General features: G+C 52.6%; 1 protein-coding gene and 1 long non-coding RNA gene across 7 annotated transcripts; both read left to right on the forward strand.

Moving 5' to 3' along the window:
- The first annotated feature begins 353 nt into the window (after nt 1-353).
- Nucleotides 354-7,638, forward strand: LOC144292358 (uncharacterized). The gene is made up of 2 exons (XR_013359799.1): nt 354-1,541; nt 2,186-7,638. It is a non-coding gene; the product is annotated as an uncharacterized LOC144292358 (long non-coding RNA).
- A 1,875-nt stretch (nt 7,639-9,513) lies between these two features.
- KLC2 (kinesin light chain 2) lies at nt 9,514-20,014 on the forward strand. Of its 6 annotated transcripts, none has more exons than XM_077862493.1 (16): nt 9,514-9,602; nt 10,448-10,722; nt 13,635-13,865; nt 14,017-14,086; nt 14,709-14,931; nt 15,642-15,729; nt 15,815-15,916; nt 16,013-16,186; nt 16,292-16,391; nt 17,090-17,139; nt 17,245-17,312; nt 17,766-17,874; nt 17,977-18,135; nt 18,212-18,336; nt 18,576-18,633; nt 18,999-20,014. In XM_077862493.1, exons 2-16 carry the CDS (start codon nt 10,495-10,497, stop codon nt 19,080-19,082), a joined length of 1,869 nt encoding a protein of 622 aa, XP_077718619.1. In that variant the 5' UTR covers nt 9,514-9,602; nt 10,448-10,494; the 3' UTR covers nt 19,083-20,014. The 6 variants fall into 6 exon arrangements, with proteins under 6 accessions (XP_077718619.1, XP_077718621.1, XP_077718616.1 ...); XM_077862495.1 differs by having other exon boundaries at nt 9,585-9,602; nt 10,485-10,722; XM_077862490.1 differs by lacking the exon at nt 9,514-9,602 and adding an exon at nt 9,609-9,754.
- The last annotated feature ends 190 nt before the right edge of the window (nt 20,015-20,204 follow it).

Genomic DNA, 20,204 nt, shown 5'->3' on the forward strand with positions numbered 1-20,204 from the left:
GACAATGTTGAAGGCAGTTTCTACTGATTAAGGATTAGAACTTGGCTTCTTTCCCTCTACAAGGCTGATGTCCTGCCTTAGTTTCTAGAAGCTGGTGGTCTGAGGCCCAGGTGGAAGGGGTGGAGCCAGGGTCCATCATTGAGTTGGCTTTCCTGCCTGCCCTTAACTTAGAGATGAAAAACAGTCATAGCCCCCTGGTCTCTGGATGCCTGGTTCTTCACACACTTCCAGGATAGAGGCTTGCACACCAGCCTTCCTCTGGTGAAGAAGTGCCTGGAGTTTGGGGTTGCATGGGGGAGGGGACAGAGGGGCTTGTCATCCTTACCCTACAGGACACAGCCACAGAGGAGTGGATGACCAAGTAGGGTAGGCTATCACTGGCTCCCTAAGCCCTGTGGGCCAATGACCTAAAGGCGGGAGGCTCTGAGACCCAGCAGTGTGCCCTGCACCTAACTCTCTGAGCCTGGAACATGGAAATAATGCCTGCCTCCCAAGGGGAAAAGTCCAGTGAGGTCTGTGAAAGTGTCCCAGAAATGTAATCTACACATTAGTTACTGAACAAGGTGCACAATCTGGTTGGTGAGAGGAAATGCCAGAAGTCAAAATGTGCTAGAGAGGACGTGGGTGTTGCCTTGGGGCAGAGTGGAAGCTCCACAAGAGGTCTGCGGGTGGGAAGCAGTGGGAGAGGGCTCAGGCAATGCAGGGGCTGTGGGGACCTGGAAGCAGTGAATATCCCAGGCTGGAGGGATGTGGGACAAGTAGACTCAGGTCCAGCTCAGAACTGAGAAGATGGAGCAGGTGATGGGAAGATGAGGGTGAGGAAGAGGCATAAACTCCCAGCCTGCTGTGTCTGACTCCACATCCTGGACATCCCCTCCTCTCACCTCTAGGACTTTGCTCTTGCTGTTGCCCCCTCTCTCCTGCCATCATCTAGACTGGATCTTTCATGTCTGCATGCCAACACACAGTAATAGCTCCCATGTCAAAAACAATTTCCCTGCTTCCAGATTCCCTCTGACTGCTACACCATGTCTCTGCTCCCTTGAAAGTGAAATTGTTCAAGAGATGTTCATGTTCCCTGCCTCCACTTCCATTCCTACAGGCTTTTTTCCTCAACAGCCCCCATCAGAAGTTCCCTTACCAAGGGCACCAGTGACCTGAATTGCCACATCCAAAGACCAGTTTTCTTGCTTCACCTGTCCTATACATACTCATCACTCCCTGTTAGAATGGCATTGTCTGCTTGACCTGTGGACAGCACTCTGATCTCCTTCCATTCTCTGACTACCCTTTCTTGGCCTCCCTTACTGTATCCTCTTCAGTTTCTCAGCCTTGGAACACTGGAGAACACAGGGCTCCAGCCTCTGGCCTTCTGTCTCCCGATACTCAGCCCTGTAGTATGAAATGCTCCACTGTGCACAGTCTTCTCTCTCCTTTCTTCAGGTGCTGAGGCCAAAACCTTTGGAACCACGACTGACTCCTTTGCCTCTCATAGCCAACATCCAGTCTGCCGGCAAATCCTATAGGCTCTCCCAAAACAGGTTGAGAACCCAGCAGCACCCCACCCCTTTCACTACTGTAGTTATCTCATGTCTGGATGTTCTAATAGCCTCTCAATTATCTGTGCTTCCACCTACTATAGTCTGTTCTCCACACAGTAGCCAGAGAGAGCTTTTTAAGATATTAATCAGATTGTGTTAAATTACCAATTTAAACTGTCCAGTGGTTTCCCATCCCACTAGGAATATACTCCAAAGCCCTCATCATAACCCTAAAAGCCTAAGATCTGACCTCCTGTGGGCTGCTTGATCTCTCATCTCACTCTGCCCATCATCCACTAGCCTCCTTTACATTTCTCAGACACACCAAGCACACTCTGCCTCAGGATCTTCACACAAGCTATTCCCATGCCCCCATCCTGCCCCTGCCTCTAGGTTCATGTGACTTGCTCCTCCATTGAAGTCTTGGCTTAAAGGTCACCTCAGAGAAGCCTTCCTTGCTCTACATGCCTTAAAGAGCACCTCCCTTTTCTCCCTACCTTCTTTAGTTTTCCTTATTAGCATTTCTCCTTGGGATTTAATTATCCATTTGTTTATCTCTCCTCACTGGAATTGTAAGCTCCAAGAAAATAGAATGTTTTTTTTTTTTTTTTTTTTTTTTTTTAACCTGCTCTATCCTTCCCCAGGATCCTTTTTGGCTCATCATAGGTACACAATGAATATCTGTTGACTGAATGAAGAGTCCCCGTGCTGCTGGAATGGAGTCCCCAGTCCAAATGCACTACTCAGACACCTTAATGCCTCAGCCCCAAAGACACTGGAGGCTACTCCTAGGCCCTGGAGTAAGAAGATAAACTCCAAAGAAGAGGAAAAGGGTTGTGTAGGAATGGTTTCCAGAATTCCAAACACGAGGCAACTCAGATTTACATGTTGAGACAGCTTGCCCAGTCACTGAGGGGTAAGGCTGGACCAGAGCAGAACTGCCCATGGGGCTGCCAGAAACATTCTCTAAAGGTAAAGAGTAGCATTTTGGTGCATAAGGTGGAAGAGCTTCTATCTAAACTTGTTATATATCAACTCCAGACTGTTTTATTGTAAATTTAGACAAACACGTATTTTAGAATAGTTTTAGATTTACAGAAAAGTTGCAAAGATAGAGCAAATAATTGCTGTATACCAACCCCCCAACACACCCAGTTTCTCTTACTGTTAACATGTTACATTAGTATGGTACATTTATTATATAACTAATGGACCGACATAGATACATTATTATAAAGTCCATATTTAACTCAGATTCCTTAGTTTTTCCTTAAAGTCTTTTCTGCATTCCAGAATCCCATCCACAATAGCATACTACATTTAATCCTTTGGGCTGTGACACTTTCTCAAACTTTCCCTATTTTTGATAACCTTGACAGTTGAGGCGTGCTGGTCAGGTATTTTGTAGAATGCCCCTTGGCTAGAATTTGCCAGCACATCATATCAAAGGTTCCTGCCTTCAACATGATTTGTCAACCTTGATCATCTGGCCAAGGTAGTATTCACTAATGTCACACCTCCTTCCTTACTGTGCTCTTCGGGAGGAAGCCACTAAGCACAGCCTACACTTATGGAGTGAAAGATATTCCTCTGTATCCATTATTTAGAATTCTTCTAGACAGTAGATTTAAGATCCATGTTTTAAACTCCTTCCCTCATGACCCACTGCTGTGTCCAGAGACTGATGGCATGGATGGCCCTCTCAACACCACCTGCAAGCATTTTCTTTTAGCGAAGCCGCTGCCAGAGTGCTTCATGTGGTTTATATCATGGACTCCTTCAGGCAGCCCCAGGAAATCAATTCTGCTGATATTTCCTTTTTACCAAGGAGGAAGCCCAAGGTCAGAGAGCTCCCCTTACCCCAAACCCCACCCCCATCCCAAATCTAAACTCATTTCTAAGCATTTACATGACTTGAATACTCACAGACATCTCAAACCTAGTATGGCCCAAACAGAACTCTTGATCTCCTCGACCCAGTTTTGATAATGGCACAGCATCCATCCTATTACAGGCCAGAAACCACTGAATTGTCCTTTGTCACCACAGCAATTCCTGTCCATTCTGCCGCCTCTCAGTTCCCAAACAACCCAGAGTGCCTCATTCCTTTGCTAGAGCCCTTCAGCAGCTACCTACAGCTGCCAAACCCATGGCCCATGAGGCCAACACATCTGGCCCCACTACCTAACATCACTTCCAGCTGCTTTCTCCCCCACACTCTTCACCCTTGAGCCACACCTGATCTTGCAGTCATCACATTCCTCTTCCCTGCACCAGGCCCAAACAGGTGGTTCTTCCAACCTTAAGTGCTCTGCCCTGCCCCACAGAGCTACTTTCTTTGTCTTTAGGATACAGCCTACACATTACCTCCTCAGAGAGGCTTTCCCAACCAACCACCCTGCCCCAGAGCCCAGTTGTTTGCCCCTACCTGAGCCCTTTCTGCAGTCATGGCATTCAATGTCACCTGCAATAAATGTCTCTGTACCACATTAGAATGGGAGCTCCAGGTGCGCAGGGACTCAGGCTACATCTCCAGCACCCATCATTCTGGCAAGTGGCAAATACTAAAAGGTAACTAAAAGAACAAGTGAGGGGTTAAGTCACATGTCCAATGCACACAGATCCACTGAAAAGGAGCCAGATTTCTAACCCAGGTCATCTGACTCCAGACCACCTCTCAAGGCCCCACTCAGACCCCAAATTCCCAATCATCCATACATCCTACATGTATTAAGGTCCTACCATGGTACATGGTGAAGACAGAGTTGGGTTCTTACCTATGTGGGAACTCCAAGGCGAGCAGGGGAGACAGACAAATAGACATTTGCCACAAAGCATGACACATTGCACAGGAGCACACCAGAAGGACATCTAATCCAGCTTGGGGAAGGGGTATCCAAGATGTCACAAAGGAGATAACACCTGAGCAGCATCTTAAAGATGCCTGATGTGATGGATGTTCTGAACACAGGAAATAGCAAAAATGGGAGATGAGAGAGTCTGGCTTGTTCCGAGACCCTTGGATAGTTTAGCATGGCTGCAAAGCAAAGGGCATGGTGAGTGATAGGACAGAAGAGAAAGGAAGCAGCCAAGGCACTGAGGGGCCCTACAGCTGTGGTAATCCTCACTCTGCCTGGGCGAGGGCTGTGCACTTTATTCTGAGATCAGTGAAGAGCCAGAAAAGGGTTTTAGAAAAAGGAGATGAGGAAATTTAGCAAGATTACCTTGTGACAACAGATTGGAGGAAACAAGACTGAAGACCAGAAAAGCTTCTAAAGGTATGGCAGCAATTTAGAAAAGATGTGACAGAGACATAGACAATGGTAAAGGGAGGAGAGGTGCAGGAAAATGGAAACTTTGGTTCAATTTAAGAGGTAAGATCAATAGGTTTAGGTGACTGGTGAGGAAATAGGGTCAAAAGAGAAGGAGCCAAGGATAGGGACAGGCCATCTGCTCTAGGTGAACAGGCAGATGGTGGGACATCCCTGGAGGAGATTTGAGCAGGAGATGGTGGGTTTAGAGTGGTTTGTGCTGTTTAGAGGTTAGTGTCCAGTTGGAGTCGAAAAATAGGTCTGGATGGAGCTCAGGGAAGTGATCTGGGTTGGATGGAGATTTGGGGCTTCCTTAACATGAAGAAGAACTGACAGGAGGAAGAAGGTGAGAATACCCGTGGCTGGGTTGAGCTCTGTCTGTCCTGACCATGTAGCACCTATTGCCAACACCAAACAGCTTAGCACTTGTATTCAGACATGCCTTTCCATTTACTGCCTCTTATTGCTCACTTTCATCCTGAATGTGTTTTCCTTCCAAAAACACCTTAAGAGACTACCCAGTATTTCATATAGTTTCTCCCCACTCTCCATTCACTAGCACAGGGTCTATCAAACAGTAAGTTGCTGGTAATAATAATCCTAAATAACTACTAGTAACAGAGTCTGTTATGTACAAAGCCTAATATTAAGATCTTAACTCTGCCATCTTATTCCATTTTCTCAAGGACCAAAAGAGGTAAGTATTAGGAACTTTATTTTACAAATGAGAAAACAGATGAAGTTACAGAGCATGCCTAAAGCCCCACAGCTGGCACTTGGGAGAAATACGGCATTGAACTTAGCTGAGTATGACCCCAAAGCCCATGTACCCTCTTACTGAACAGGGTGAGGACACTTCTAGTCTGGCTGGGAGGTCACAAGGAAGAAAGGATACAGATTTGCCAAATGGCTACCAGGATAGGAAGCAGGAGCCTCTCAGGGGATCTCTAAGCAGCCTTGATTCTTGACTAAATGGCAGAAAGAATTGATAACCAGGTGTGTTCACTGTGGAACAGTTCCCTCAGGAAGCAGAGAGCTGCTTGTCCTGTGGAGGAGACATGATCTTCAAGGAGCCTCCGGTCTTGAGCACTTAAGGGTGAACCTGCCGACATTTCAAGGAGGATGATATGCTTGGCAAAAGTGCCCCCCCAAACACTTCAAGGAAAAGTATTGAAGCTGGCCAAAGGAAAAAAAGATGAATTTCAGAAAGCAGACTTCAATGGGATGGGTGCTTCTGAGGACCTAAGGGGAAGGGGTGGGAGCAGTGGGAGTGATTTTCAGGAGAAAACAACATTAAAAGTAGCAAGAATAACTTCCCCAGGCATGGGACAGGCGGGGGCAAGCTGATAAGCTCTGCAGAAAGTGGCATAAGGAGCTGAATCACCACTGGGCATAGACTCCTCCCTTTTTTCTCCATTAACAGAGCACCCATCAGCAGCCTGGCATGAGACCAGCAGCTGCAGGGGGAATGCAGAACACAGCGGGATGAAGTAACAGTCCTTTCCCCTGGGAGATGCACAGTAGAATCCTCAGGGATAAGATAAAAACCAGTGGCCACAAAGGTTGGACACATGCAAGATTAAGCACTGAAAGCAAGATAAGAGCCTGTGAACCCCGGCAGCGGCAGCGCAGACCCTGCCTTCCCTGCACTCAGCACACAGGGAGGAGCAGGATCAGATACCTAAAAAGAATCACAAAGAAACCACTGAATCCTGCAGAGAGCAGAAAAGCCAGAGCAAGAATCCAGCAGAAGTCATATGAGAAGACTGAAAAATATTCTTGCCATTTACCTGGAAAAGATACAAGAATATGCTCCTTTGTTTTTTTATTTTTATTTTTTTTCTCCTTTGTTAGATGGAGAGAAAGTACAAGGGAAGAAAGCAGGGGTTGTAGATGTGTGTTTGTGTTTGGGTATGTGTGGTATTCCTACATGGCCTATAAATACATGCACATGGAGGTGTACGTGTGGCAGGCAGGCATCTATCTGGTCAGTGCCTCTGAGTGGACCTGACCAAGGCTGTGTGAAGGGTGTGTACAAGTGTGCTGCTGTGTGGGTGTGAACAAGCAATCTGACCTCAGTTCTCTTGACCTCTACTCTCTGTGGTCAGTCTCCCTTACACACTGAGGCAAAATAGCCTGGACTGTAGATTAGAGAAGGACAAGGTGGTCACTGGTAGCCTGAGCTCCCAACAGCAGGCTCTCTTTGCACGTGCAGCTGCCAGCCCCTCTCTGGGCTTCAGTTTCCTTGTAAAACAAAAACATTTAAGCAGTGGCTTTCAACCCAGGATGCATAGCACAGGCAACACTGAAGTTTTGAAATAATAAGAGATACCCAGGACCTACCATTGTACTACAGAATCCTAATCTCTAGAAGAGCCTTCTCATGAAGTCCCTTTGACAGGAGATTCTAAAGCAGAGCCTCAATAAGAATGACAAAGGGGCTCTGAGCTCCGGATTCCATTTCCTCTCCAGAAAGGAAGAGGTGAATGCAGCCGAGATCTGATGGGGTCTACCTGCATAGAAGGTTGGATTATCACACCATAGCCAGCACTCTGGAAGAAAATGCCAACGTGAGGGCTAAAGGAAGACAGACCCCAAACACAAAAGACTCCAACCTGCAGGGCCCTAGAGGAAGACTGACCAGATGAAACTGACAAGGACAAACCCAAATTCTGCACTAATGCACACAACCTAATGGATGAACACAAGAAACTGGGAACAGTAGGAGATCCTGAAGGGCTGAGGACAGTGGTCAGAGAGAAACAAGTATAGTTCGTTGTAACTTGTATGTGCCTTTTGAATTTTGCATCATAGGACTATATTAGCTCCTTTAAAAATCACTGGGGAAAAAAAAAATACTTGGCAGAAGCACAGGACCTGGGAGAACCTGGCTGGATATAACTGGGATGTGCGCAATCTAGGGTTTTAGTTAACAAACACCCTGAGCAGATACAGTGTGGTGGCTGTCAAAATTAGCCCGACCTGAACTTCATGGTGGACAGGGGACATTCATGAAGTGGGGACTATCCCTCTGTGATCTGTGAAGTTCACTCCCTGTCTGGATCCCTGAGCCCTGGACTGGGCACCATATTCTGGGCAATATATGGATTAACACCTAAAATACACCCCAAAAAGAGAAACTGGAGGAAACTGGAGCAGGAGTGGGTCATGGGATAGGGTTTGTCAGTCCAGGCAGGGAGAAGACGGGGTAGGGGGATCGTGGAGGTCTCCAAATATCTCCATTGGAAAAAAAAAAGAAACTGTTCTTCCTGAAGATAGAACTTCAGTTTGGTGTCCGTGAGCACTGTAGGAAGGTACTTTTTGAGCTAAGGGAAAACGTCTTAACCTTTAGATCAGTCTCACAGCAGAAGTAGTGAGCTTACCATAGGATATACTTGACCTAGGGATGTAGGACCATGTCTCGGTCAGAGACGATACCAAGGAGATTCTTGCATCCACCAGGACACTTAACCTGGTGGACTCTGAGTCTGAACCCACCTGGATTCATGAGTAACACATAGGTACCAGTGCCAGGCCTTGTCAGATTTTGTCCCTCAGGTGATTATCCTGTTGTCACTAATGACATCGACCTAGAAGCAGTGGGGGCAGTGCCAGAATAGCCACTAACCCAAGGCTGCAGAGCGTCAGACCAAAACCGGGGCTTGGAGGGGATTTGGCAACACCAGTAAGTGCACTCTCCCACACTTTTTTAAAACCAACTTTTACTGAGTGCTTCTTTGTGGCTGGCCAGGGGCTACTGTGGGAGTCAACGAGGCAGGCAGGTCTTGGCCTGCACTTTAGGGAAGAGACCGAAAACCAACAAGAAAAATATTAGAAGGGATAAGCGCTAAAGAGAGAAACAGGTGCAGGAGGGGACTTTATGGGAGGTCAGGGATCAAAGAAGGCTTTCTGAGGAGGTGACGTTTATTCTGAGCTTGGAATGACGTCACTGCCTAGGGTATCTGGTCAACAAATAGCACTTGTGGTGTTGACCCACAGGGGCACGGGGTTCGGTTTCGGCAGATGCCCAGCTGCCCTATGCCCACTTTTTCTCCGTTAGGGTCAAGAAGCATTTCTCCCAGGAAGCAGCATTAAGATACTGCGAATCCCACAGGGGCTTAGACAGTTCTGAAAGTTGGTTGAGGGGCATAACCAGTCCCTAGAGACAAATGAGCCTGGGGTCAGATATTCGAGAGGCGGATAATAGCAGTGCTCGCTTTATTGGGTCTTTGTGGGCATTAAATGAATAGATGCACTTAAAGCATCAAAGCGCCCGACACACAGTAAATGCTCAGGAAGTGGTAACTACCTCGTTAAACATCAGTAAGTGTCAAAAGTCTCGCTCTGGACTCGTTAAACATCAATCAGTAAGTGTCAAAAGTCTCGCTGTGGACTCGGAAGAGGCCAGGCCTCTTCCTGCGCCTGGGTTTCTCCCCCTGTCCTCTGGCCGCAGCACTGGGTGCACTCAGGGTTAGGATCTCCCGAGCCTCTCCACACCCCTGAGGCCTCGGGGCGGTGCACAGTCGAGGAATCCGAGGCCGCAGGGACGTGGGTGGTGGAGGCTTGGAACCGAAGCCTCCAGGCAGCCCACTACCCGCCCCTCTGTGCCCCGCCCCCGCGATGGCCCCGCCCTCCACATAGAATGGCCCCGCCCCCTCCTAGCCCGAAGCGGGCCCGGCCTGCGAGCTCCTTTAAGGCAGCCTGAGGGAAGAGAAGAGCGTGTTTTGCCCCCTCCGACGCCGCCGCCGAGGTACAGGCTTCACCTTTAAGGCGGCGCGAGGACTTCTGGGAAGGCCGGCGGGATGGAGGCGGCGGGACCGGCTTTCGGCTGCGGGTCCGGGTGAAGCGGGGCGGGAGCCGGAACCTGAGCAGGACCCGGGCCGGAGCCTCTGGGAGGCGTAGGTCCGCGCGGGCCGATACGGCCAGGAGAGGGGCCCCTGGGTCGGCCTAGGGGACGGTCATCATGGGCGCAGCGTGCGGGAGAACAAGGCCGGCCTGCTGGGAGGGGGCGCGGTCCTGGGTGGCCGGGGGCGGGAGCTCGGCCTTTTTAGGGGAGGGGTCCGCGGGGCGTCGCGTCGACCTATGGGGAGGGGTCATTGTGGGCGCGGCCTGGTTGGGGGAGGATGAAGAAGCCGAGATTTCGAGGCTTCTCTAGGGGGAGGGTCTCCAAATGGTCGGCCTTCCCTAGAGGAGGGGCTCTGTGACTCGGCCTAGTTGTTGGGGAAGGGGCTGCCCGAGGGCTTGGGGCTGGATCTCCTAGAAGGGCTGGGGTCTCCCCAATGCGAGTGAGCCTCCATGATCCCCGTAGGACCGCCCTCCAGCGCTCCCCGTCCTGACTAAGGGAGTCCCCGGGGAAGTCCCGAGGCTGCCGCCTAAGCGGGCCTGAGCGGGTGGTCTGGGCCCAATTCGAGTCCAGCCTCACCGGCCTCACCGCATTGCGTCTCCCCGGCCGAGGCGAGCTGGGCGCGCCCCCTGCAGGCCGAGCGCCGGCACGGCACGGGTTGCCGTCTTGGGGACCCAGGCACCCTGGGGACCCAGGCGTCCGGGGACCCGAGGTGTTTACCTAATCCGGGGCGGACGGCGGTGTGGCCCCAGGCCCGGCACCCGCCTGCCCGCCCCCTCGCCCTCACAGGCGGCACGCCATGGCTACGATGGTGCTTCCGCGGGAGGAGAAGCTGAGCCAGGATGAGATCGTGCTGGGCACCAAGGCCGTCATCCAAGGCCTGGAGACCCTGCGCGGGGAGCATCGTGCCCTTCTCGCTCCCTTGGTAGCTCATGAAGCTGGTGAGGCGGAGCCCGGCTCACAGGAGCGATGTGTCCTCCTGCGTCGCTCCCTGGAAGCCATCGAGCTGGGTCTGGGGGAGGCCCAGGTAGGCTGGTCTGGGATGCTGAGGTGGGAGGTAACGGGAGGGATGGAGCCTTCCAGAGGAATCCAGGCAGAGTAGGAACAGAATCTGAGCAGGGAACCTGCGGCCTCTGGAGCCCATGGTAAGACCCCAGATCTGATGAAAAATGAATGAGCTTTGGAAACCCCAGCTGAGTGCCTTGCCTCAAGAGAGCCTGATTATCCTTTAGCCCCCACACAGAACCCTGTTCCTGGCTTCTCTGATGGGTAGCAGAGACTGAATGGCATAGGAGAACAAAAAGGAAATCCTTAAGAATCGCTCCTCCCCACCCCATTCATTCTCTTATTCATTCCTTCACAGGTAAGTTATCAAGTGCCTACTATGTGCCAGACAGTCTGTTATGTGCTAGAGACACAGGTCCAACAAGAGAGTCAAGATCTCTGCCCTGGTCCACTGGGGAGAGAGTAAAAAACACACATATGTTTGTTACATGTTGTGGTAAATTGTACAAAGAGAAGAATAAGATCTTGTGATAGCTTATAGCAGGAGGTCTTATTTATTGGTCAGGCAAGAATTCTGAGGAAGTGACATTTAAACCAAGACCTGAAGGAGGGAATGAACGGGCCTCCAGAAAAGGGAGAGAAGCAAGAGGTTATATGTGCAAAGGTCCTGAGATAGGAAAGATCTTGTTGTGGTAGGAGAAATGAGAGAAGACCTAACTAGAGCTTCCTGGGGGAAGGAGAGGGACAGAAGAGGCCTTTGGAAAGGCAGGGGCCAAATCATACTGTACCTTAGTAGTTTGGCTTGTATTCTCAGAAAAGCAGGAGGCCTTTGAAGGGTTTCAGTAGTTAAGAAACACAGTAAGCCTTAGGTTTTATTTTTTTAAAGATTTTATTTATTTATTCATGACAGACAGACACAGAGTGAGAGGCAGAGACATGGGCAAAGGGAGAAGCAGGCTCCATGAAGGGAGCCTGATGTGGGACTCGATCCTGGGTCTCCAGCATTAGGTCCTGGGCTGAAGGTGGCGCTAAACCACTGAGCCACCTGGGCTGCCCAAGCCTTAGATTTTAAAAGCTCTGTCTGGGGGCGTGTGAATGACGCAGTAGAACATGTGATTCTTGATCTCAGAGTTGTTCAAGCCCCATGTTGGGTATAGAGATTACTTTTTGTTTTAAGTCTTAAAAAATAATAAGTACTCCCTTTGGCTGAGGTGTGGAGAATGAACCAGAGTCAAGGGTGGAAGGAGGTAGCAGGTGGTTAGCAAGTCACTGCTGGAATTCAAATGGGAAATGGTAGCTTGGACTACAGAAGTGGCCAGGAGGGAGGAGAGAAGGGGCCCAGTTCCAGATATGTCTGGAGGTGGGTCCAGCAGGACCTGGAGATGGAGTAGGGGGGAGAGAGGAGGGCAAAGTAACTCCCAGATGTGTGGTTTAAACAAATGAAGGGGACAACAGAGCCTGGATGATCAGGGGTTCTGTTTTGGACCTCTACGTTGGGGCTGGGAGGATGGTGTGCAGATGGAGATATTCAGAAGGCACTGGGGTGTATAAGGAGTACACACTCTCCGTGGGAGAGCCTTGGCCCCTTCAAATCTTGGCTGAGATGCCGCCTGGCTCCATGAATCCTGGACAGTTGGTATCATCTTGGTTTCCTTGTCTTTAAAATAGGGATCATGCCATCTGCTGTGTATATTTCCAGGCTGTTTAGGGAGTTTTTTAAAAAGCTAGTGGTTGTGAAAACACCTGTCACTTACACATTTGCTAATCAACTAGAAAGTGTAGGGTCCCAGACAGCCTGGCCCTCTGGAGGGCAATGTGCTGGTCATTCCGTCCTGGGCTAGTTGGCTGCCAGGTACAGAGATAAACACAGGGGTTCCCCTCCTAGTGTGCAGAGGCACCAACACAGATGGGCAAGAGGATGACATGGATGGAAAGTGCCCTTCTTTCCTAGGGCTGCAGAAATGACCCCAGCTGTGAAGGATGGAGAAAAAGTAGAGGGAGTTGAGCCTATGCAAGGCTCCAAGGCAGGAAGAGCCTAAAAGCTCAGGAGAAGAGTCCTAGAGGTTGGAGAAAGGGGTAGGGGCTGAAGCTGAGGCCTCTTGGTCCCTTTTCCCTGTGATTCCCAGACCATCTGGGGCCTGGGACATGTATACCTCTCATTCTGGGAGCTGCATAAGGCCAGAGGCTTACCTGGGCAGAAATCGGGATGGGGTCTTTTGGTGGCCCTTCAGCCATTTATCAGGGTTCTTAGGAAATTGCTAGCCCTGGGGAAGGGAGCAATGGAATAGCGGCTGTGGCAGCAGAGCTGGAGTACAACTCCCAGGAGAGACAAAAAAGAGAATGGCTAGCTCAGGGAAAGTGCAACACCCCAACTAGCCCTCTTTGTGATAAACTCAATGAGGTGGGAATTGGTTTTGTTTGTTTGTTTGTTTTTTTAAGATTTTATTTATTTATTCATGAGAGACACACAGAAAGAGGCAGAGACATAGGCAGAGGGAGAAGCAGGCTTCCTGCGGAGAACCCAATGCAGGACTTGATCCCAGGACCCTGGGATCACGACCTGAACCAAAGGCAGATGCTCAACCACTGAGCCACCCAGGTGTCCTTGAATTGGGGTTTTTAATGCAGAAGACTAGCTAGAGGCCCAGGAATGGAAGTGGACCTTCTCAGAGTCCACCAGGGTCAGCCTGGGAACCCAGGGCTCCTGACTCCAGAAGAAAGGAGCCAGGGGTCCCAAACCTCCTAGATTCAGGTCTTGGACTAGGGTCTAGTTGAGGTCTTGGGGGATAATTCCCTTGATGACAGGAAAACTTGAGGACAGGAGAACTCAGTCCTGCAGCTCTTCATAGGCACAGCCAGGCCCTAACACCCCAGGAGGCCCAGGCCAGGGGTGGACAGTGTTCTAACCCTCATCTTGGCTGGCTGGTACCATAGGTGATCCTGGCACTGTCGAGTCACCTGGGGGCTGTGGAGTCAGAAAAGCAGAAGCTGCGAGCTCAGGTGCGACGCCTGGTACAGGAGAACCAGTGGCTGCGAGAGGAGCTGGCTGGAACACAGCAGAAGCTACAGCGCAGTGAGCAGGCTGTAGCACAGCTGGAGGAGGAGAAGCAGCATTTGCTGTTCATGAGCCAGATCCGCAAGCTGGATGAGGACACATCTCCCAGCGTGAGCCCCTACCATGGCCACTGCAAGGCCATGGCGGGGTGGGGGGAGGCCTGGGAGTCGGGATGGACATGGGGAAGACTTGGCTCTGCCCAGCCACTGACACTTGGGCTACCACACCCTCCTTCCCTGATGCTCTTTCTGTCCTCCCCAGGAGGAGAAGGGGGATGTCCCCAAAGACTCTCTGGATGACCTGTTCCCCAACGAGGAGGAGCAGAGCCCAGGTGCAGAGGGGCAGCTGGTTCTGGGGGTGGGGAAGGGAGGGTTTTGTCAACTCCTTGTCCTTGGGACCCAGAGGTCACCAGAAACAGTGACCGAAAGGCTGCCATGTTCTTTCCTGCGTCATTTCTGGTCACATCCCAGTATGTTAGAGTTTAAAAGGCAGGTTTCACATGTTGCTTCTCTCTCCCTAAGCTCTGAGAAATGGGTATCACAGTTTAGAGCTTTGGAGCAGCCTGGCCTGGGTTCCAGTCCCACTCTGCCACTAGTCTTTCTGGGACCACTGTTTTCTTTGCCTCTTTGAGCCTCTGAGGGTTCAAGAGGATGCATGCACAGTACTGAGCCTTAGGTCAGTGCTTGCCTTGCGAGTAGCGTCGAGCACACATATCAGAGTCTCCCTTCTGTAGATGGAAGGCTGTGTCTTGGAGGTTAGGTGGCTTGCTCTAGAACACACAGCTTGAAATATTTGGGCTGGGATTCTACCCACTCTACAGGTGGGGGAAACTGGGGCAGCATAGCTAGTGACTTGCCTAGGGCCACATGTCAGGTAGGTCAAAGGCGTGGCTGGTGTGTGCCAGCCCAGCCCAGGAGGCAGTTGGTACATCTTATCTGCCCTTGGCCTTGCAGCCCCCAGCCCTGGAGGAGGGGATGTGGCTGCCCAGCATGGGGGCTATGAAATCCCAGCACGGCTCCGCACCCTGCACAACCTGGTGATTCAGTACGCCTCACAGGGCCGCTACGAGGTGGCCGTGCCACTCTGCAAGCAGGCACTTGAGGACCTGGAGAAGACCTCAGGCCATGACCACCCTGACGTCGCCACCATGCTGAACATCCTGGCTTTGGTCTATCGGTGAGGGCTTCTCTGGCCACAACCATCCATGGGAGTGCCTGTATACTTCCTGAAGTCTCCAGCCCTGGGTCACAAACCCTCAGTCCCTGCTATAAGCTAGGACTTAGAGCTGGGCAGCTGGGCTCTATCAGGCAGTTGGGTAGCATAGAAAAGATTATGGTCAGAGAGGGCTGAGCCCACAGGGTGCCTAGGCCTCTCTGAACCTGGGCTACAAATGTGAAAAAGGCTTAGTCTATTGGAAGAGAAAGGCTTGGCCATAACTAGGGATGAGGACAGCAGATAAGGACTCAAGGACACCAGGGAGGCAGCACAGTTTCTCTGGGCATCAAGTTTAAGAAAGGTCTCTGGTGAAAGATGAGTTGGCCCAGAACATGAAAGAACTGGAAAAGTTTTCTTTGGCAGAAAAACAGTATGAGCAAAGGCCCTGGGGAATAGACAACACGGTACACTGGGCATGAGGAAGTGAGGGTAAAATCCTGGGGAGTCTGCCTCAAACCCCAGCACTCAGTGCCCTGGTGAGTTATGAGTGAACTGTCCTAAGTACCCCCAAGCTCCTAGGGGAGCAAACTCTGGGTCATAATCCCAAACTCTGGGTCATAATCCTGTCCACTCATCAGTAAATACCAGAGAGTGACCAAGGGGATCTGGGACCACTATGGGAGGGTCTCAGGCTGGAGGGCAACCCTCACCATGCTTCTGCCTATACCCAGGGACCAGAACAAGTACAAAGAGGCTGCCCACCTGCTCAATGATGCCCTGGCCATCCGTGAAAAGACACTGGGCAAGGATCATCCGGCTGTGAGTAGAGCGGGTAGGAGGTGGGGGCTGACCCGGCCCTGAGCAAGGCCCTGGGTCATTGAGCCTCCATTCCCCCACCCCTCAGGTGGCTGCAACATTAAACAACCTGGCAGTTCTGTATGGGAAGCGGGGCAAGTACAAAGAGGCCGAGCCATTGTGCAAGCGGGCACTGGAAATCCGGGAGAAGGTAGGAGCAGGCAGGGCTGGGCAGGCCAGGTGGGCCCAGCAGCCAGGGGTCTGGGCCAGCACTGAGCCCAGCCACTGGCTCCCACTCCTATCCCAGGTCCTGGGCAAGTTTCATCCGGATGTGGCCAAGCAGCTGAGCAATCTGGCCCTGCTGTGCCAGAATCAGGGCAAAGCTGAGGAAGTGGAATACTACTACCGGAGGGCACTGGAGATCTATGCCACACGTCTTGGGCCTGATGACCCCAACGTGGCCAAGACCAAGAACAACCTGGTATTCTGGGCCAGGAGTGGGGAGAGAGAAGAGGATGCGGGAGGAAGGAAGGAAGGAAAAGGCTCTGCTTCCTGCATCCTGCTCACTCTGGCCGCCTTCCTCCAGGCCTCCTGCTACCTGAAGCAGGGCAAATACCAGGATGCAGAGACGCTGTACAAGGAAATCCTCACCCGTGCTCATGAGAAGGAGTTCGGCTCTGTCAATGGTGAGTCTGAGTATCATGTGCCCCCAGCTCACACAGCACAGGCCTACTCAGCCATCGGCATCCAGGGCAAATACTTGAGCTGGGCGGGCCCTTGTGGGGTCTGGCTGGTCCCCAACCACTTGTGCACACATGTGAACACACTCAACTGACACAGCCTCCTGGGTCCTGCTGGTGCTATATACACCATTTGCATAGCCCATGCCCTGGGCCCAGAGTCTTTTCCCCTTCCTCTGCTGAGCAGTTCCTTTTCACCATGAAGGCCCACCCCAAATGTCTCCCCCTCTGGGAAGCCACCTTCCAGCCTCCAGTGATCAGTCATTTCCTGCTCTGAAATGGGCAGGATTATGGAGCTGGGACTATGGGATTATGGGATTATGGAGATGGCTGGGCTATCATTCAGAACTAGCATGTGTCTCAGGCTGTGGGTTTAAGGATCTGCTCCCCTCAGCCCTCAATCGCAAGCCCCTCGAGCACCAGCCTATGCCATGTCATCTCCATGTTCCAGAAGAGGGTCAATAATGTTTTGAGTCTGTTTTTTGTTCACATGTTCGTTCATTCATTCATTCATACATTCAACAAAACCCAACCCTGATCCTCCCTGGGTACTCCTGACCTCCTCCCCAGACCCCAGTCCTCCTATGTTTCAACCAGGAGAAGCCTATACAGGAGGCTGGTGACAGCCCCCTTTCTCCCCCCAGGGGACAACAAACCCATCTGGATGCATGCAGAAGAACGGGAGGAGAGCAAGGTAGCTCTATGGGCAGGGCTAGGGTGGTCTGGAGAGGGAGGGTGAGGCTAGGGATGTGTAGAGGGGAGGGACTTCTGTCACCTTCCTGACCATTCCTTCCCCCAGGACAAGCGCCGGGACAGCACCCCCTATGGGGAATATGGCAGCTGGTACAAAGCCTGTAAAGTAGACAGGTGAGGACAGCGGGGCAGGGCTGGAAGTAGAACAGGTGGCAGGGAAACAATATCCTGGGTGGGATCCAAGTCCAAGCTCTACACTCCATAATGTTCACCCCCAGAACACACACCTTTGTCAACTTGTCTTATAAGACCTGGGTCACAGGCCACCTGTCGCAAAAATGCTTTCTGCACTGGGACAGCCTGATTATCTTGCTCTTGGGCTCCCAGCTTTGAGTCCTGGTGGCAACATCCCACTCAGAGCTTGGAGGCCAGATCCCCAACCCTAGGAACTAGGGATGATTCCAAGACAAAGACAGGAGAGTCTAGGTAGGCCTAACACAGGACTTGACACAGGAGGGGATTCTGGTCGCCTGGATGGTTCCTCGGGGCCCAATGGGGTGGATGCTAGGATGGGCCTAGTTCCTGGGGAACACTGACTTTGAAACTACCCTGCTGTCCCGTCCACAGCCCCACAGTCAACACTACCCTGCGCAGCTTGGGAGCCCTATACCGGCGCCAGGGGAAACTAGAAGCTGCACATACCCTGGAGGACTGTGCCAGCCGCAGCCGCAAACAGGTGGGCCAATGGGCCTGAGGGGTGCAGGCAGGCACCTGTGTGGCCCTGTGTGTTCCAGTCAGGATTCATGGCTCCACCTGATGTGCCCTGCCACCCCTTCAGGGCCTGGATCCTGCGAGCCAGACCAAGGTAGTGGAACTGCTGAAAGATGGCAGCAGTGGGAGGGGAGATCGCCGTGGCAGCCGAGACATTACTGGGGGTGCTGGGGCTCGGCCTGAGTCTGACCTTGAGGAGGCAGGGCCTGCAGCTGAATGGAGTGGGGTGAGTCTCGGGGCTGGGGTGGGCCAGGAGGCTGTGTTGTCAGTGTGGCAGAGAGACAGCCTCGTCCACCCCACAGGACGGCAGTGGTTCCTTGCGGCGCAGTGGCTCCTTTGGCAAACTCCGAGATGCCCTGAGGCGTAGCAGTGAAATGCTGGTGAAGAAGTTGCAGGGTGGTGGCCCCCAGGAGCCTCCTAACCCCAGGTGAGCCTCTGCCGCTGATGGGCCCTCCACCCAGGTGAACCTCTCAAGAATCCACCCAGTAACCTACCAACCCCAGATGAGCTCCGGATCCAGGTGGACTCCCTCATCTCTCTCCAGCTCTACCCACCCACCAGATCTACTCCCCTCCCATCAGCCTCCGTCTCCAGCTCCAACCAGACCCCTTCCCATGTCCTCCCTCAGTTCCCCCTGGGCAAATCCAGGCATTCCTTTCTCCTCAGGATGAAGCGGGCCAGTTCTCTGAACTTCCTCAACAAGAGTGTGGAAGAGCCAGTCCAGGTAGGGCTGGGTGGGTTTTGGAGCACTGGGCAGTGAAGCCCAGGCCCCAGGGCCCAAAGACTGCATGTCCTGTGTACTTGCCAAGCTTGTCAATCATGTCTATTTAATCTAGAAACATTTAAAGCTCTGTGCCAGGCCTGGCTTTGGGTTGGACACAGGGAGACAAATGAGGGAAACCCAGTTCCTGCCTGGGGTGGACATGCAAGTGACCTGTGCCAACACAGTAACTGTGGAGGTACCAGAGCACCAGGACATACATGGTCAGGGGCCCCAGCTCAGGGACTCTGGCTGCTCAGGCCCCTCTGACCAGGGAAGTAGAGACTGGCCACAGCATGAAGCTGAGCCGCCGCTCCCTCTGCCCACAGCCTGGAGGCACAGGTTTCTCTGACAGCCGCACCCTCAGCTCCAGCTCCATGGACCTCTCCCGACGAAGCTCCCTCGTGGGTTAATCCTGAAGGGGCAGCCAGTTGCCAGAGCCTCCACGCGGCACTGCCCCCATCCCCAGCCCTTCGCATGGGCCTGCTGCTTGCCCCACCTGTCTCTCCCAAGGACCCCTGTCTTTTCTGTTCAATCTCAGGGTAACCTCCTCCCTTGTCATCTCAGCCTAAGCCCTGGAGGCTGGGCCTGCCCGCTCCAGCTCCACCCCAGCTCCACCCCTTATTTATTCCATCCAGCAGGGCCCCCTCTTCTGTAGGGTCAGGGCCAGGTGAGAGGCTGGCCAGAGTCTCCAACGTAGAGACTCAGCGGCCCGCCCTCTCCAGGCCCCCGAGCCGAGAACACTAAACGCCTCCCGTCCCTTCAGCACTCCTGTCCTCCTGCCCCCTACCCCCCGTCCCCGGCCGTTGCTTCTGTATATAGAGAAATAAGTTATTGGCCGCGCCCCTCCCATCAGTCCACGGTACTGCCCGGTTCTCCCCTCACCCCGCCCTTCTCTAGTGGTACCGCCCAGGCCTTAATCATCCCCATTCCGCGCGGTGGTATCTCCCAGGCTCTACATCTCTGGGGCGGCGCCTCTCCAAAGGGTTCCCTGGGCTTTCACGCGCTCCTCCTGGCCTCTGAGGGATGCGTTGAGCCCCACCATCGACCCGCGCGCCCCAGGACGGAGTGCCCCCCCCTTGCCCGTCCTCTCACCGCCGGGCCCTGCCCAGCATCCCGGCCTTATGCACTGCCCCTTCCGCCAGGCCCCGCCCGGCCCAGGCACGGCCTGACCCCGCCCCGGGCACCGCCTGTCGAGCCATCCTGCCACGCCTCCCATGCCTGCAGCTTCTCGCGAGGGGCAGTGACGGCCCCTGTGGCAGGAGGGGCTGCCCCAGTTGGGGGGTGAGGCTGTCGCTCTCTATTTTCAAATGTTGCTGTAGAAATAAAGACCGTTTGAATCTGAGTCGGTCTTGTTTTGGGGCGGAGGCCGGGGGCTCCTAGCGTCTCTAGGTTGGGGGTGAGGTCGGGAGAGGCTGCGAGCGAGCGTGTGTGTGTCGCTCAGGTCCTGTCCCGCGCTGCTGGAGCCCAGATATTTGGCTCCTATCTCGGATTTGTTTGGGGGCCTCACAGATCCAGTTTTTTCTAGCAACCTT

Source organism: Canis aureus, chromosome 21 (genome assembly GCF_053574225.1).
Source record: "Canis aureus isolate CA01 chromosome 21, VMU_Caureus_v.1.0, whole genome shotgun sequence".
Lineage (NCBI taxonomy): Eukaryota > Metazoa > Chordata > Mammalia > Carnivora > Canidae > Canis > Canis aureus.